At 34.9% G+C, this 19,867-nt stretch overlaps 1 protein-coding gene across 3 annotated transcripts in view; it reads right to left on the bottom strand.

The window, feature by feature from the left end:
• ZNF800 (zinc finger protein 800) overlaps nucleotides 1-19,867 on the bottom strand; it is a 54,033-nt gene that overhangs the window by 19,114 nt on the left and 15,052 nt on the right. For 2 of the 3 annotated variants that reach the window (XM_078343856.1, XM_009003127.6), the window contains exons 4-5: nucleotides 19,320-19,463; nucleotides 15,507-17,199 (exon numbers count right to left, since the gene is read on the bottom strand). In XM_078343856.1, coding sequence (XP_078199982.1) covers nucleotides 15,507-17,199; nucleotides 19,320-19,463 — 1,837 coding nt within the window. Of the gene's footprint in view, nucleotides 1-12,245; nucleotides 13,984-15,506; nucleotides 17,200-19,319; nucleotides 19,464-19,867 lie in introns of those variants that run through there. The other variant, XM_002752047.7, reaches the window with a different exon arrangement.

Genomic DNA, 19,867 nt, shown 5'->3' with positions numbered 1-19,867 from the left:
AAAATATTTTATCAGTATCACTGATATCACTAAGGCATGTAATGAAGCAGGCAAATGTGTGCTTGAGTATAATTAAGTTAGCAACAAAGACATAAGTTAGGATTGCTCATCAATAATGAGCAAAAAAGACTAATCCTGGCATGATACTGGAGCATTCTGGCAGGTCACTTTACCAACAGCCTCCATCCAAAATGCATTCCCTCCACAGATTCTATTGCTCACAAACTGTGTACTAGGTACTGTGCTCAGCACTCAGGACACAAGGAGACAGCCCTGCCTTCAAGGGCCTTTTCAGTCTAGCTGGGCAGACCCAAATAAACATGTATTTACAAAACATGGTAGTAACTGCCACAACAGGAGAGGGAGAGGGGATAAGTACATTGAAGCGACATCTACAACTGCCTTGGAAAGACAGTGAGAGTTCCTAAGAGAGGAGTCCTAAAAGAGGAGAGGTGGGTAATACAAGGGGACATTCCAAGCTGAGACCTTGGAAAAAAATGAAGCACAAATTTGCACTTTAGAAAAGTCACTCTAAGGTCTGGTGTGGTGGGGCATGCCTGTAATCCCATCACTTTGGAAGGACAAGTCAGGAGGATTTCTTGAGGTCAGGATTCGAGACTAGCCTAAGCCACATAGAGAGACCCAATCTCTACAAAAAATAAATAATAAAAATTAGCTAGATGTGGTGGTACAGGCCTGTATCCCAGCTACTCAGGAAGCTAAGGAAGGAGAATCACCCAAGCCCAGAAGGCTGCAGTAAACTAGGATTACACACTATGTACTTCAGCCTGAGTGGAAAAAAAGGAAAAAAATCACTCTGGCCTCTGACATGAAAAAAGCTTAGACTTATAAACTTCTTGAGAGTAATCAAGTCTTATTTTTCTTCAAATCTAAATGTTTAGTACAGTTCTTGGCATAAAGCAGTTGCTCAAGTGTAGATGGATGAATAAATGGGTGAATGGAATTATATATAAAGAAATTTAAATGTCCAATAAAATTTAGCCCATAAACTGTATTCTTGAATTCACTGATATTCATTCATTCCATGTATTCTAAACATAACCTATTCTTGATGACTCTGGATGAACAAACTCAGCTTATGTAGAAAAGTATACCTTTGGAAAGGTTCTCATTCAACACAGTTTTGTCATTAAGCTTTAGAACTTAAGGCAAAACTGCTGGTACCAAGTAAAAAGCTTAAAGAAAAACTATGTTGAATATGATTCTCTCCTAAGATGTTGAATATATGAGAAGCTACATAGTGAAGACCCTCTATGAGACCTCAGACTCATCATGTGCACAGAGATACAATAATTCTTTCTTGGAGAAAGAATTATTCCAAGCCAAGCACATTCCAAGCCTCAGGCTAAGAGCCACCTTTCCCAAAAAGCTTTTTGCAGAAAATGCCAAAAAATAATATTTTGACCAGGAAAAAGTCTAGTATCTGTTATTTGATTGGAATTTCCTCAGAAATACAAATAGCCTCCATGAGACAAGTATGACACTACAACTGCTTTGGTTCACTCATTGTCAAGTCTGATTCCCTCTTCTGATTGGAAAGCGTCCGTGGTGCCCTACTACGGTGTAAGTGTAGGGTAATAAGTTGTTCACCCTCATCCTTAGGGAAATAAATGCAAAAAGCAAAAAGGAGAAGCCCATTACTATTTTAAATTACAGAGTAAGGTCTGTGAAATGTAGTAAGATTCTAGGACTCTGTAACTTCCCTGCCTTTGCTATCTGGTATCTGTTTGTCTGTACTGCCTGTACTTTGCTATTATCCATCCATTCATTCAACAGATATGAGTTGTACTTTGCTATTATTCATCCACTCATTCAGCAGATAGGAGTTACATAGACAAGTGTTACTATGTCCCAAGCATTGTGACAGGCCCAGGGTCCACAGAACTCCTCCTAGTCTCTTACATAAATCTCTCCAGTGGGAAGAAATACATTAAACAAATCAATGTGCAATATAAACATAATTACAAACTGTATTAGATGACAGTAGAAAAGAAACATGAAACAAAGCAACAAGGGAGGCTGACATATTTAGATTATCTTTGTTTAGAAATGACATTTGACAGAGACCTGAAAGATAAGTAAATTAGTCAAGAGATGAACATACAGTAACAACAGATCTGTGTTTTAGGAAGATATTACTAACAGCATGGAAGACAGATTAGAGAAGAGGTCAGTTAAGAGACTACCGCAATAGTGAAGGTAAGTGATAACAAAACTACTAAAAGTGGAGATGGGAAGGGGAAGCAAATGGGAGAAACATTCAGAGGCAGGATGGACAGGCATTAATCACAGATTAGGGAGAGTGTAAAAGAAAGAAGCTAAGGCCTTTGCCAGGATTCTAACTAGCATAGGTAACTGGAAGGGTAGGGGTTAGAATAACTGAGACAAGGAGCACATAAGGGAGGAACAAATTTTAAAAGGAAGATTAGTTTGGATTACTGAGTTTTTTGTTGCATTTAAGATAATGGAGACACATTCATGTGGAGATGTCTGACATGCAACTTTGAAAACAAATGGTCTTATAATAAGGAGAACAGCCAGACTAGAAAATGGACCTGGAGTCATCTTTATAGAAGTGATAAGTGATACATTGGGAATGGAGGATTCACTAAAATAATATAAAAACAAAGAGATTAAGGAAAACCTAACCCATATTTAAAGACCTAGTAACAAAAGCCAGTGGCAAAAGAGAAAGTATTAAGTTTCACAGAAGCATCAGTCCAATAAACATTTATCAACGTCCAATAAACATTTATCAACATCCACCATGTTCCAGGTATTATGCTGGATACAGGAGCATAAAAAAAAGACAGGACCCCTAGCCTTAAGAAATGTATAGCCTAGAGAAGAGATACAAATATTATTTCAAGAGAGTTATAAATGGGGCACCACAGAGACACATAAGGGGGACACTCAGAAGGTCAGGGAATACTAACTGATGTGAGACATTAAGATTAAATAAAATTATGCAAAAAAAATTGGTAAGAACAAACAAAATGAAATCAAGACAATGCTCCTGAACTTCTGGAATACTAAGATAATTGGTTTACGAAAGAACTTGGTTGGAAGAAGCCAAGAGGCTAAAGTGATTTCAACTGGAAAGAATAATCTATTCTTGGAAGAAAATGAACACAGAAGATGAAGAAAGGGGACAAGAGACAAGGGGTTTTTTTTGTTTTGTTTTGTTTTGAAAACATAGTTTATTTTCTCATTCTACAAGTTTTGGGTGAACTGTTACAGAAGAGAGTTTGAAGTTGCCAAGCTGTGTAAGGATTTGGGAAGAAACATGGGTAAAGAGAACTTATTTTAAGTTTGCTGAGCTTTATGTAACCGTATATTTCTATCTCTTTAGAAGATTTCAGTGAAATATTAGAGTTCATTACTTTCCAAAGGTTTGGTGCTTGTCTGCTTCTTTTGAATGCAATACTGAGACTGACCCAAAGTGACCCAGTCATAGGTGACCATGAATATGTGGAAAAGGTAAATTTGTAAGCGTTAATGATTGAGAGGTCAAGCATGATGTAAAGAAAGAAGCCACCAGATTTCACATTTATGTGGTGACCTTCAAGTGAACTTTCAATTGAAATGTAGGGGTAGAAAAAAATTGCAGATGGTTCACAAAGTGAATGGCATAGGCATGACTCTAATATTGTTCATTCATTCATTCGAAAAGTATTTACTGAATGCCCACTATGCACCAGGAACTAGCCTGGGCTTTGAGGAATCAACTGTGATTAAGAGACAGATTTCTCAAAAGCTTACAGTCTGATGTAGAAGGAAAACAAGGAAATAAACAATTACAATGTCACAGAATCAGTACCAAAACAGGGTAGTATGAGAGAACATGAAAGGCTGACAGACTAGATGGCAGTACCTAGGTTGAAGGTAGTACAGAAGTTTATTTTTTGATTGAAAGGAATTTGAGCATGTTTGTAGGTTGAGAAACAGGGAGACAGAATTGGGGGAGGAGGAGTTGTTGGAAGCAAGTCCAATGAAGTAGACAGGAAAGAGTGGAAGTGCTGGACTTGAAACAGAGGAACAGCTCTTCCTCCAAAAAGAAACAGAATATCAAAAAAATCCTTATGTGAAAAGAGAGCATAAACAAATGTCCTTGACTTTTTGTCATGATATAAACAAGAGCTGACTTTTATAAAGGAAGCAAAAATGGGGTTGAAGGCTTAAGAACAGGAACCAACCCAAATGCCCATCAATGATAGACTGGATAAAGAAAATGTGGCACATATACACCATGAATAACTATACAGCCACAAAAATAGGATGAGTTAATGTCCTTTGCAGGGACATGGATGAAGCTGGAAATATTCAGCAAACAAACACAGGAACAGAAAACCAAACACTGCATGTTCTCACTCGTAAGTGCGAGTTGAACAATGAGAACACATGGACACAGGGAGGGGAATAGCATACACTGGGGCCTGTTGGGGGATGGGGAGCTAGGGGAGGGATAGCATTAGGAGAAATATCTAATGGTAGATAATAGATTAATGGGTGCAGCAAACCACCATGGCATGTGTATATCTATGTAACAAACCTGCACATTCTGCACATGTATCCCAGAACATAAAGTATAATTTAAAAAAAAAAAAAGGGCAACCAGCAGCCCTGAGGGCTGCTCTGCTTATGGAGTACCCATTCTTTAATTCCTCTACTTTCTTAATAAACCTGCTTTCACTTAAAAAAAAAAAAGTTGGAAGCTTGGAGAAATGAAATGATAACCAATCAACTCCACTTCTTAAGATTATATAAACAACAGAAAGTGCAATCAATCTACAATTGTAGGCATACTTTGTTTGGATCTGGGAATGGAACATGAAGTGGAAGGTAAGCTGCATTTCATGGAATTAGACAAGTATGAATTAAATGAAGGTAAGAATTAAGAATTATCAAGAAAAATCACTAAATGCACACCCATATAGCATGCAATTATATATGGGCTAATACTGACACAGTCAAGGTAGCACTCCCGTGAGTGTGAACCTGTCACTATTACTTAGTAGCAATGGCAGAAGCTAGAAGGTTCACACAATGAAGACAGGCAACAGAAACCATAAGTATCCAGAAATGAAGAGAAATCTCACATGTAGAGAAGCTATACAGATTAGAAGATAATGTAATAGGAAAAGAAGTAAAAGACAAGAAAGAATGTTGACTACTGATAAGCCTGAAAATAACAAAAGTGTTGTTCCTGCCTTCCTCCATCATTCTCTTAGTAACTGTTATGTGCTAGGTACACTATGAGGCACTGGTGATACAAAGAAAAGACAATTCCTGCTTGTAAACTCAAAGTACATTCCGGTATTCATAGCCCAATGTTTACGAAAAAAATGAAAAAAAAAAACCTGTCCTGAGTTTTGCTATTCAAAACTACATATTGTTCAGTAAGACATTAATCATGAAGAAGCAAGATAATACCATAAAAGGTCTGCAAATTCTTGAACAATTAGCAAAAGGTGCCACCAAAAATGGCCTCAAACTCCAGCATAAAGGTCCATAAAACAATGATGTGCTCTAACTTAATAAACTTCTGTGTATCTTGGCTTTATCACAGATGTTACATTTGACTTTTCATTTAACGGTTGAATTAATGCCAACGTGAAGGCAATGAACATCAAATGGCAAAGAAAGATAACCAGAAGCTAAGTGCTAGAGAGTATTTCAGAAAGAAATGAACAGAATTTCAGTGATCACTACAACAGTAATATTTACTGAGCTCTTCCCTGAGCCAGGTATTGTGCTAAGTACATTATATACATCATTAAGCTTTTATAAATTCCCACAACAAACGTACCTATAAGGTAGTTTCTAATGTAACCATTTTACATACAAGAAAATTGGAGCTTAAAAAGATTCGGTAACTTGCCCAAACTACAGAGCTAGTAAGCAAAGAAGCCAGGACTTGAACTCAGGATTTCATGACTCTTAAAAATCCATGCTTTAACCACTATATGATTGTTTCCCCAAAAGAATGGAATAATGCTAGGCACATGATGGATGCTTGATACTGTCTGTCACTGAAGGAATGAATGAAAAGAAATAAAGCAGCCATTGCACAGTAAGCCCAAATGTGGAAAGCACAAATAGAAAAGCAGAAACAATACTAAATTACCAACTCAAACTGTGCAGCGTAATTGTGAATATCTGGAAACTAGCAGCAACTGACACAATGGCCTTATATGCTGCTATAAAAAATGTAATGGCTCTTTCTGAGTGAAAACTTCAGGCTGTATATGAATCTACAAAACCAAAGAAGGAATGTCATCAGGCAATTTAGAAAAGGAACCACAGATACTGATCAAAAGACTATTTTCCACATTTTCACGGTATGGAAAGGATGCAGCATCAGTGACACTGCATTGACATAACAGTCAAGATCACAAGTTGCCTTTCATTCTGTCACCTTTCAAAAGGAAGAAAAACATGTATGCTGGAAAGCTCATCACATTTTAGGACCATCGTCTTTTAAAAGATTCCCACCAAAAGATTCCTCCTATGGGGTCCAGAGCCATGTTTTATGCCACTGACTCTGCCACCATGATCACAAATGACAGGACCAAGAGAGCAACTGTCCTAAGAGCAGCTTATCTACAGACTGGCCCGCAACCTATGAGAGGCCTGACATGAGAGATTTGCCCAACAGGCAATATATCTAACTGGACCAATTAGATTTCCTCTTATAGGAGACTGAACTCAAGCTATGTATGGAGGGGTAAAGTAGCTGAAAGACAGCAGAGCAGACTGAGGCAATTACAACCATATTGAGAAGATACAGAGTGAGGTAATTCGTTTTAAAAATAATAAGGCAAAAGTCTAAAAATGGCTAATAGCAGCAGAGAAGCAATACTTCTGCTGCTTAGAGGGCAACATCCAGACACTAGAGTTGCATTGATTTTTTTTCTAGTTTCCATAACACCTACCTAATTGAAATCTGTATGGTGAAGCCAAGTTGTACAATTAGATTCCTATAAGGCCTGGCCACTCATATCTCCCATATTTCCCCACATGAAGTCTTCTAATAAACCTCCCCTTCCAAACTACCAAGTGAAATACTGTGCTTGCAACTCAAAAAAGAGCATAAAATAGTATTTGTATATATGGGTACATATACACTCACACACCTCCAATTAGATGACATGTAAAGCTGGGTGGCGGCTGGCAATCCAAGCACTGTGGGTCTGACTTCCATCTTGCAGCATTTGTGGTTTGGACAGTATTACTTACCCCTAGTTAACTGTTCTAGAGAGAAGGGCCTTTACCCTGAACCTGAAAAATTAATACCTCCTACCATTACAATTGTGCACTTTGAAATTAAAAAGATATCCAGGGCAGTAAAAGAAACAAAACCAAAAACTCCTTTAAAATTTCTTGCTCTCATGTATATGTAAATCTGTTTGTGTCTGAATTTTATGGGAAATAAGTGAATTTGTTCTCTTAGAATCACAATAAACAATAGCTGATTAGCCAAGATGTCTAGGTAAATAAAGAAAAAATTGGAAAATTAGGAAGACGTTTTGTGGAAAGTATAACTTCTAAGTCTGGAAAAGTATTCATAAGTTTCACTAAATGTGTTCTTTTTTATCTCTATGCCCCCCATTGGCCTATCATCCTCTCAAAGCCTACCTATACAAAGAAAGGAGAATGAAGCTCAAAAGTTTTCAAACATCTACAAATGTGATGCATTGCATCACAAGGAATTCACGAAATATCTAATAACGAAGAGGCATGCAAATGACATGGCTACTCTCCTACAGAAGTTTATGTAAAACTACCCTCCCTAACAATTTCTATATCAAAATTGAAGGAAACTACATAAAAATTATTTCCCTGAAATTCCTGGGCAGTGGGGGAAGACGAGTCATGTAATTAAACAATTTGTGCATACTGGGTTCCTACTGCTTCACTATTTTTTTCTTAGAAGTATTTCTTGTTTTTTCTGTCCATCTAAAATAAAAACTACTACTAGTCACAACTAGCAAGTACTTTAGGGTTCAGGTATAACAAAGCAAGAAAAGTTTCAACTGTTTTTAAAAACACTTTTGCACAGCTGAGAAAGTCTGACTAAAAGCCACAGTTCTATTTCTCAGAGCTAATTTATTTTCAGGAGAGTCCCACAAACAGAAGAAATTAAAATCCAGTATTCAAAACCTAAGTTGTAATGAAAGATAAATGCATCCAAGGTTCATTTTGGTATAACTTCTCATCTGAACATAGTATAATTACATACTCTTGTACTGAAAATGTTACCAGATTATACAAAGCAGGATGCTCAAGCACCCACAGCGGGGTTTTTTTTGTTGCTATTTTGGCTATTTTTTCAATCACATCACTCTACTGCTTAAACATTACAATGGTTGCGTCCCAGGAATATATTCTAGCTACCTGACACAAGCACTTGAATACCAGAAACACAAAGAAGTTGCACAGGTATAAGAACATCAGCATTTGATCTGAAGTTCAGTATGTAAAGGGTCATCCAAACCTAGGGGCACAAGTGTTCTCTGGTGATGTAAATTATACTAATCCCTAAATACTGACATTTCTAAAATCATCACCTTAAAAAAAAACAGATCAAAAACAGTCAGGTGTGAGAGTAAACTCTCTTAGCAGATAATTTAACAGTACTGGGGCCTTAGCTAAAACATGGAGTACTGCCACAAATGACAACCACTGGCAGGACTTTTGATAATTGCCGTTCTCTTTTTATCTCTTCATGACACATTCACCAAAAACATTCCTGACAGCCCAAATCGTGCTCTCCTGAAGAATCTTCTTTCCATAATTGAACGCTTCCTTTCTAGTACTACATTGCTATTAGTTTTGTTTCATAAAAATATTTCAGCAATGTTATCCAATTAATATTTGCTTCATGTCACTATTTTACACACGGCCAAAAGTAAAACAGTTGTGTGATAAGACAAATGACTAATGAAAATGTTGAGACAGTCGTGTTACTCTGGGGAGGAAACCATAAAAACAAAGCCTAACTTTCACTCAACGTGCTTAAAACTCCCTAATGTCTTTTTCAAAGAAAACGAAAAATTTATGAGAATGATAAACTACTAATATCTGACTATAAGAGAATTGGTAGCAAATAATATAATTAGTTCCCTTCATTGTTCCAATTAAATATAAAATCAGCAGATAAAATTGAATGTGTAGCAATAAAATTCTCTCATCTAATGCATAAATTTCCATCTAAATTTAAATAAGTAAAAATTCCGTATTTCAATATGTTGTACAAGTCACTTACAGTAATATAACATTTATTGTAATATGCCAGAAACTATTCTAAGTGCATTATAGGTATTTTTCATTTCATCCTCAGAAAAGCCTATGAGGTAAGAAACAATATCCCCATTTTATGGTAACTAAGGCACAGAAGGTTTTAAGTAAACTTGCACAAGGTCTCACATAGGAAATAATTTATGGATCCAAAAATTTCAACAACTACTCTAGCTCCAGATCATTACATTAAGCTGACAAAAAGATAATATAATAAATATGCTTGCAAATACTAAAATGCACAAATGTAAGGTTGCACTAAGGGCACAGGCGTTGTCAGATCTAGTGTAAGTCTCTTACCAGCTATGTGAACCTAATAAATGACTGAAATTCTCTAAGCTTCAATTTTCTATTCTATAAAATAGGGATAATGAAAAGAACAGGTCTTCACAGGGTCGTTGGTAGGATTAGGGACATTATGCATGTAAAGATTTAACAGAGTGCTTGGCATATAACAAGCACACCATAAATGTTCATCATTATTAGCTATTACTAAGAATTATCTTTCTTTCTCATAAATACTGAGCACTGGTGAAGTTTCCTAAAATAAGTGAAATCCATCAATATTGAGAGGATAAAAGTTTAAGACTAAGTCTCAAAGTATATGGTACAATTTAGGGATGGAAAAGGCTTACTTGCCTTAATACCATGAATACTTGCCTTAATACCATTATCAAACATTATTTAAACTGTCCTGCTGTACATGAAAATGTGCTAGGCACTGTACAAAATTCTCAAGACAGTCCCTGACATCAAAAATACACAATCAAGCAAAATTAACTCTGCTGAGTGGACACAAACAGCAAAACCCCCAACTTTGGGCATTTTTTCAAACAGATGCACCTACGGGATGCTAGGTCCCTTTTGTTTGTGGTGTTGTGGTGGTGAAAATAGAAGAAGAGGCTTAAAAATCATAAGCGTCTCAAATTTGGTGTGGAGCAGTAAAGATTTAGGAGGAAATGAGCTGCATTTTCCACTCTTACCCTTCAAAAAAACACTTTAGCAATTTTTGTACTAATGATTTCTATTAAACCAGAAGAAAAAAAGGCAAGATAGGAAATGGAAGCTCAGAGGAATAGGGTATAGAAACAAATTATGAGAAGAGAAATGAATTTGAAAAGTTAGAAAAGCCAAAATAATTGCAGGTAAGTTTAAGTGAGACATGCTTTTATTCTGCATTCTACCATGTGTTTAATGTCTTAAAAACCACAGAACAGCTATTCCTGAAATTGCTGATCCTTACTCCTTTTCAATACCAAGGATCTCTTTAGCTCTTAAAGTCAGAGAGGTGAAAGAACAGCACAGAGTACAGAAGGATTTTTGTCTAACAGCACAGCCAATGTCATACCAGACATATCTTAGAGCTTGGCTTCAGATCAACTGAACACCATAGCTAAATCATAATCCTGATAATCTAAGGATTGCATTAGAAAAATAACTTCTCCAACTCCAAACTAAGATCTAGAATACTTCAGTGGGTCACTGCAGGAAACCTGGAAACCTAATTTCCAAGCATCTCTATCTCATTCTCAGAAGTCGGTTTGAAGAGATCTTTTGCAACTTCACAACAGGGAATGACAGCCATTGGTACCTGTCTCCACATGTATTTATCATAACACCTATAGGGAAACTCCTCTTTCTACACCCAGGGCCACATCCATAGCAAAACCACAAACTCCCCGCTACTGCATCCATTGCATACTTTAATGCAAACTGAGTAGAACAGACTATTGACCATAAAGTAATATAATAAATATTTTCCTAAAAAATGTGAAGGTATACTTCAACAACTAAAGCAACCTGTGTCAACCAAAAACTTAATTCATATATACAAGACTAGGCGAAAAAACCCTAAAACCTAAGAATGGGTAATGCATACATTCTTCAAAGGTTTTCTTCTTAAAGGGCATAGGGGAGGGGTAGGGAATCAATGCATAAACCAAAAAATAGCAGTTGTGTATTCAAGGCATGTCTAATGAACACCTGCCCAATGTCAGCTATTCTTCATCCAACTCTCACTTGCACTACACAAACTTATGAAGTGCAACCTATACCTATTGTTTCTCCTCTTCCACCACACTTAGGAATGGAAGACATTTTTAGCAAGGAAGGTAAGTTCAGTTCTATAGGAAAACTCTTAATTGTTCAAATAGCAGCAAAGGTTCATATAATTTGCAGCCAGATAGGTCTTATATAAAATACACAGTTTCTGATGGGTCTTTATCTGCTGTAATCCTCATTCTAACATCAAAAAGTCATCTACATATGTGTGTATGTAGCCTAGCTTCTGGCACAAACTTATTAGGCCTCTTCTCCTCAAGAGCCTTAAGCCTGAGCCTCTGAAATGATACAGCTCAAGTCAAATCAGGAAGGATGAAGACCACAAAGGAATACAAAGAACAGTACTTTCTAGTCACTTGTTTGTTCTACCTTTGTAAACTGGTCCTAGTTCAGCTTTTCTTATATATGCCATGGTCCATTAATTCAGCTATTAGGATAAAATGTTTCCAGTCTCCCTAATTTAGGCAAGTCCTGACACAGTGCTATGTTTCCTACATGATCCAGATGAAATCTTTTGACAGCCTTGGAACTCTCATTTATTTCCTGGTCTAGATGCCTATTCTGTGGCCCCAGAATTACTATAGAGGAGACATACTGTGAATGGTCCCATAGAAACAGGTGGTAGAGTAACGGAATTCTAGCAATAGGCTCCCCTCCTCAACATCAATTTTTCTTTCGTCTCTATAGTATTTAACAAGTAGGCAGAAAGGGAAAGGCTGGCATACAAATGAGAGGATGCTGCAAAAAGCAACCCCAGGCTTTTTAGGAATCCTCAAATCTTTTCAGGGGTTATTGGTATTTATCTGGAAAATATCTTTGGAATATGTCTTGTGTGTAGGAATGCATAAAAGATAACACCTTGCAAAAGTCAAACATATAGGTTTAATAATGTGCAACTAATGAAGATGGCTTATAAATGAAATACCACCTACACATTTAGTTCCCTAAATATATTATACTATTAGTTATTAAAGTTAGATCTATAAGTACAAATTGTCCATATGTGGGAAAGTAAATCTGTTTTTAAATTAAAGAGAAATTATTATTCTATTTCTTAAAAATAAAACTATCAGAATATAATTCAAGTGTAGCTGCTCATAGTCACTGAATAAGTTTAAATTTGATAATAAAACATTTAAGTTTCAACCAATGCACCTTTGCTGAAGCACATTTAGCTGAAATAACTTCGAGTCTGGTTTATTTCCATCACATATAGTACATTTTTCCAACAAGAGCATGTACATTCAATATAGAACATTTCCAGCAACAGTTACAGTCTTTCTAGTTTCCTTTCACAGTATATTTTAGTGCAAAGCACTGGGAAGGGTAAATGTTTTTCTAGCTATAGAATCATTTTATTAAGACCTTGTGGATCTTTAACATTTTAAAATTTTATACAAAAAGTATATAGATGGACAGGGTCCCTCCTAAGTACAGGTGTGAACCTATATAAAAACATGGTATATTTTCTGCTGTACCTTTTATAATTTGACACAAATAACTAAAAAATAAAATATTCCCTAAAAAGTACAAAGTACTGATAGACAAAAACCTGCCCAAAATTTCATAAAGATAGATGTACTTCTGTTTTTTCTAAAATCTTGATTACAAAAATGGATGAGAATTCATCATTTTCTAAATTTACAGTAGGAATCAAATATTATCTAAAGTGGTCCTTTAAGATTTTTCTTGGGAGGAAAAAAATCAGGGTTTACACCCGCATCTTCGTTTTGTAGCAATATTTAAGGAAATAAACTAGTATCATAAGAAGTGGTTGTGCATGGATTGTCTGCATCCATAAAATATCAGTAAGCTATTTATTACCTTCATATTAATATTAGTAAATGTGTGGTCTTTAAAAAAATAGAAACTGAAAAATAAGGTTGCATCTATCATTAAAGTGCTTTGTATAAAATTTAAAGAAAAATAGGGGAATGTTTAATTTTCATAAAAACCTACATTTACAAGTGAAAAATGTAATGATCCATGCATGAAAATGAACTGGAACTTTCCTGTAGTATATATTTTAGAATGAAACTTTCAAACACTTAAGTGCTGGAGAACAAGCTAGAAATAAATGGATGCAAAAATAATTACAAATATTTAGTAGGCTAAATATTTATAATGTATTGATACTATTTTGTCTTTTGTTCCTAACATACACTCACTAGAAAATCATTTATCTATACAATTCAGATGAAAATTTTGCCAAATAAAGTGAAACAAAACTAAAATCATTGCTATTTCTTCAGGTTGTTGATCACTTAATCAACAAATTGTTTAGAAAACAAAATTTGTAACATTTTTGTAGAAACTGTAGACCAAATGCACAAGGTCAAGGGTGGTTAGCTGATGGGCTGTGATGACAACATGTAATGTCACAGCTACTTGAAAGTGCTGGAATAGGCAGTGCCTTAGAAACAAGTGGTTAGATGGTTATTATTTTAGTCAGAAAACAGCAGTTATAGTTGAATATTTAGAAAAATGTTTTTCTTTTTTTCCTCATAGTACCATTTGAAGATGTTTAGTGGTTCTAACACCAATTTAAAGTCTTTCCACAAAAATGAACTCCAAACCTTTTCGTACATCACTTGAAGTTATCTGAGGAGAAATGGGAATAAATGAACACTTTTGAGTTTACCAATAAAACCTTGTTTTTAAAATTATGCAACAGTAATTACTTTTAAAAGATGGTTTCATCTCAAGTTTTCCACACAAATAAAAAAAAAATGTGTGATAATCAAACCACAACATTTAACCTACACAACACTCAAACTAGTATTTTGCTTTAGAACCTGAATCTGAAACTAATTTAATACTCATAAATACATTAAATGTCTTAATACAAGGGACACAGGTATAGAAGGTAAACTTTTAAAATATATATAGACTTGAGAAAACAAGTACAGGGAGTCTACTCATTTTTGTTGCATTTTTAAAAATCTACATTTGTTCTAAAACCTTCTTTAAAAGGAATATTTTTTGGCCGGGTGCAGTGGCTCATGTCTGTAATCCTAGCACTTTGGGAGGCCAAGTTGGGCATATCATCTGAGGTCAGAAGTTCAAGAGCAGCCTGACCGACGTAGTGAAACCCCATCTCTAATAAAAATACAAAATTAGCCAAGTATGGTGGCACATGCCTGTAATATCAGCTACTTGGGAGGCTGAGGCAGGAGAATGCTTGAACCGGGGAGGCGGAGGTTGCAGTGAGCCAAGATCATTCCACTGCACTCCAGCCTGGGCAACAAGAGCAAAACTCCTCTCAAAAAATAATATTTTTCTTTTTTCCAAATAAGAATTTTACTTTTCTTACAACACACAACCACAAAAAAATCCCTAGTTAATAATATTAACTATGTTAAAATGATCACCAAAAAGGTTAGTAAAAAGAGAGGGAAAAATAAGAGTATCTGGAACCTAAGCAAGCATTGTTTCCATAAATCAAAACTAAAAAACAGTAACTAACATATATTCCCAAGGAGAAGGGAAAAAAAATTCTAACTTCTGTTTACCAACTTTCCCCCTTTGCCTGGAAGCACTATGTTAAAAGTAAGTGATAAATGCTAATCATTTTTAATTCAATTTGGGGATTTTTTTCTTCTTCTGAGTGCAGCACTTTATTTAGCCATCACAGATTAATTTTTACAATAATTACAGTGCCTCAAAAGTTTTTCCTATAATTATCATCTTCACAAATTCATTCTAATATATTTAAATTTCCTACAATTCATTAATTAGTAGACTAAGTCACTAAATCAAATTAAACTTGTGCAAAGTTAGTTAAACAGAAGACTTCTATTGTAAACATAAACCAATATAAATGTATATATTTTACAACATTAAAAGGAAAGCACTGACCCTGTGCCATCTACCTATAACTACATCGCATTGTCCTGTGGAAGATAAGTTCTGAAGTTAACTTTTGTTCCCAAGCCACCGGAATAAAGGACACTGAAGAGGTAAATGCAATATGCACATTACTCTTGCAGTTCCCATTGCCATGAGATATATGGAAGCAAACATGTGTTAAAATGGAATCAGCTATAAATTATGGTCAAATGATTTGTTTTTTTTTTTAGTTCGATGGGGGGAAAAAAAAGCAAAACTCTGTAACTGTTCCTCACCAGACAAGAGCCTTAGATCTTGTACTTCGGCCTTTGGTTTTGTTTCCTTCAGGTGAATTGGAAGCATTTGCCTTATGAGTTTTCTTATGATGTTCAAGATAAGTCTTTTTGGCAAATGCCTTTCCACATTTATTGCATCTGTGAAGAGAAAAGTTTTTTGTGACTTTTACTTCAATACCAACGTCAGCTACTTCATACTTTTTACTAGGAGAGTTAGAAGTGCCATCATGTTTTGAATCACTATGTTTTGCTTCATCCCTCGAAGGGCCTCTTTTTGCCACTTTATTTAGAACAAAATCAATGGGCTTTTTTATAGCTCTGATCTCTAAACTGGCTGTTATTTTCCCAAGATAACGAGATGACTTTTTATGAACCACAGTTATATGTCGTATCACATCGCGTTTCCGACGAGTTTCATAAGTGCAAAGAGGACACTTGTAGAATTTAACATAAATGTTATTTCCATCTGTGTGCAACTCGATGTGTTTAGTCAAGTTCTGTTTGGAAGTAAACTGACGTTTACAAAGTTTACAGTAAAGTTGCTTAAAGTCAAAGCCAGCTGAAAGTTTTGGTTTCCTGGTTTTTTGCTGGCCACCTGCAGCTGACGGACTAGTTGATTTAGGGCTTTCAGAGTCTTGCTTAACTTTATTTTTCTGTGCTGCCGGTGTGTTCTTTTTTTCATTTGAATGATTTGTTCCCTTTAATTCATTCTGCGGAGAATGGGTAATGGAAGGGGGTGAAGATTCTACAGAATCTGCTGGTTCAACTTTAACTTTTATTTCTGAACTGTTGGCAGTATTATTAGGGCCTTTCTCTCTTTTAGAGTTTGTTCCAGAAAGAGTTATCTTGTGGACAATTTGCATATGTCTTTTGAGCATTATTTGTGAACTGTATTTCCTCTTGCAAAGGAGGCATTTGCATGCAGTTAAATTGTATTCAGCCTTTGAAGACGACTTTTGTTTTCGAGTCTTAAAAGATTTTTTAGCAGAAATAGAATCCAAGAACAAAGGTTGCCCAGGCTTTGTTGCTATATCAGGAGTAATTGAATCTCTCCTTAGTCCTCTATGAACTTCATCAAAATGCCTCCTTACATTTGCTTTTGTAGCAAATGATTTACAACATACTGGACAACTCCTACTTAATGGAACTAGAACATTCTTACTGCGTCCTTTAGAGGATTGGTTTGGATTCTTTCGTGTTTCAATGTACTTTTTTAGTTCTTCCATCTTTTTCTTGTGTACTTTTCGAATGTGACGGCGAACGCCTCGTCTAGAATTGAATTCTTTTCTACAAAGACAACATATCAACTGGTGACCAAAATCAGAATTGTCAGACGTTTCCAAGTCAGCCTGTGACTCATGAGGCTGTTCATCAGATGTAGGTGCAACTTCATCTGTAACAATCTCAGCAGGAGGGGGCTCTACAGTTTCCACCTCTGTATCTATAACTGGTACTGTTTTTGACTGTTCAGTGCTAGTTTCCTGTATTTGAACTTCAGTTTGTTCAGGAGTACTGCTTGACTCTGTGACTTCAACAGGATTATCAGTCCTTGAAATATATTGAAACACTGCATTTTGATTTGTTTCTATGGGTTCTAGCTTAATAATATATTCTCGTTTGTCCACACTTGGATATATGGCTTCTAGGAGATCATTTATGGCTTGGCTTTGTTTATCATTTACATCAGGAAGGTCTGTTAAGGAAAAAACAAAATTTTAATCTGAAGTAATTAGCCTGCTTTAGCCCTCTAATATTTTGAGATATATTATGAACCTTAATCTCAGAATCTATTACCAGTTTAGTTGTATAAGAGCATTATCTACTTTTCAGTATTTTACAAAGATAAAAACTAGTATTAAACTAAAATTTCCTTTAAATTCTCATCATAATATACAAAAATGTTAAGGAATATATACCACCTGAAGGGCTGCTTTTGCTCCAAATGCCCTTAATATAAAATATATAAGCACTTACGTGTCCTAAACAATAAAAATATTTCATATCTTTCATCTGAATATTTTAGACTAGCAAAGGCAACTCAAAGTTCTTATAACTCAAGATTGATAAAACAGCATGAAAAACGTTACTACATAAACAAAAATGGTATTTTTTAGAAAACATGACAGCATTCCTATGAATTTAATCCGAAATAGTCTAATCTAATCTAGTTTGAGCATCTTATGAATATGAAAGATTTGTAAGCAAACATGTAAACATAAGTGGCATGATGTGTAGAAGTATTTGCTAAACTCAGTCCTATTTACCTGTCTTCTTAAAATGACACAATTTTACTAAAACAAATGATTAAAAACTTTACAGATTTATTTAAAAACTAGAGGTAGTTTTACTTTCTTGCACAATAATCACACCCTCTACAGGCAATCAAATATCCTATTGTAACCAGTGTTGTCTAACACTGGTTAGACTTCCTTATATTACACTAAAATCTAGCTACGAATCTAGAACCAAATCTGGTATCTATACAAATCAGGAAGTGATTCATTATATGAATAAAGTACTGCCTATAAGAAAAATACTTTCAACAAGTATTTCTAGAATGAGTATTGCCAAGACGAGTGCGCAATAATCTAGCAAATCCATTTATCCATTTCACTCTATAAGTTAACTCTACAACTAAAAAATAATAACTACCAAAAGACAGACTAATTTTCTACTAGTATTTTAATTAAAAGGTTAGATTTGAAATGAATCTCTATAGACTGCTTTTTAATTTAGATCTCAATGAGAAAAAGAACAGTAAGATCAAATAGGAAATTTTTTCAGATAAATATGAAGTATGAAATTTTTATTTAATCAATGCCCTATAATATACTTTAAGTCAACTTTGTATAATTAAAGCCATACTTTGTTATTTGGAGATTGGATTTCATACCCATCCCTAAAAGGTTAAGTTGAAAAATGCCCAAAATCCACCAATGCATCTATGGTATCAGACTGACAAAGTAGGTTCTACATTTTTGTAAGTCAACAGAGAATTAAATCCCTAAACAAGAAATAAGGCAAACCATTATTGAATAATTTTTAAATTTACATTAATTCTTTAAAGAAAGAAAAATAATACCATTAGACATACTGCTAACTTAATCATACAGAGACAATACACAGCATTCAAAACCAACATTCTGTTCCACAAAGACTTTGTCTCTGTCTGCTATCTGCCTTTATCACAGAAAGTTATTTTGGATCTCAAGTTAGCCTGTAACATAAGGTAATTTCTGAGAAAATGACTTATCTAAATTTTTCTGAGAACAAAACTGATCTTCAAAGCAAGACCCAGAAAATACTAGAAAGATTAATAAAGACATTTTAACGCTCTCCACCATTCCAAAGAAATGAAAAAATTTACCTCATTCTTTGCTCTTTATTCCAAACCTTCTCATTTACTTAAGGGAAATCTAAATAAGTGATCAATGACATCTGGTTGCAAGTTGTTAAAAAATAAAGACATAAAAAGTAATATAAACTAGAAAATCCACTTATGGCCCATATAAACATTCTAAAACAATATCTAATATTTTAATACAAATAAATATCCTCTTAAATCTAACCACTTATAGATCACCTATAGGAAAATTCAAGTGGAAAGCACTGATATGAAAGTATCTAAGAAACTGAATATAACATTGAGTCAAGTATTTAATTTTATTCTCCATCTCCATCTAAAAATTATCTGGAACTAGACATTATTATCAAATTATCAGTGACAAGATACCATTTCAATGCAAATTTATAGTTGCACTGTAAGAATACTTAGCTGTAAAATGCATAACTGAATATATGAATAAAACTTACTGTCATCCATCTGGAGACTTGGTGGGCAGTAGAATTTTTTATGGGTAATTAAATTTGGTAATCCTCTGAAGAGACTGCGGCACAACTTACATTCAAAAATAGTGTCCACATCTTTTAATAAAATATGCTTAAGTTGTTTAGTTCCTGAGAGAGAGAAAAACAGAAAAACTTGACACAAAATGTAATTTTAACGTGCACTGTTAAACTGGACAACCACTGCTGACCATCCAAAAGTGCAGTTACTATTTGACAACAAATTATAGGCATTGCCAATTTCTACCACAGTATATTTAGAACTAAGTTATAGACTAAATTCTAAGCAAAATCCTACTATCATTTGGAAATTAGGACAACTAAAATTGATGCCTCTTTTCCACTTCAACAGCCAATCAATTCTTGATATATCCCAAGGCAGTGGTTCCGACATGAGGTTGATCATTACAATGAGCTAGAAATAAAGATATGCGTAGCCCTCCGCTAGAGGTTCTGATTTAATAGATCTGGAGTAGGGCAGAAAAATTAAATCTTCCCCCATTACTCCCTGCCAA

The sequence above is a fragment of the Callithrix jacchus genome, chromosome 11 (genome assembly GCF_049354715.1).
Source record: "Callithrix jacchus isolate 240 chromosome 11, calJac240_pri, whole genome shotgun sequence".
NCBI classification, from domain to species: domain Eukaryota; kingdom Metazoa; phylum Chordata; class Mammalia; order Primates; family Cebidae; genus Callithrix; species Callithrix jacchus.
The sequence above is the reverse complement of the archived record's forward strand: the minus strand, read 5'-3'. Positions and strand labels throughout refer to the sequence as shown.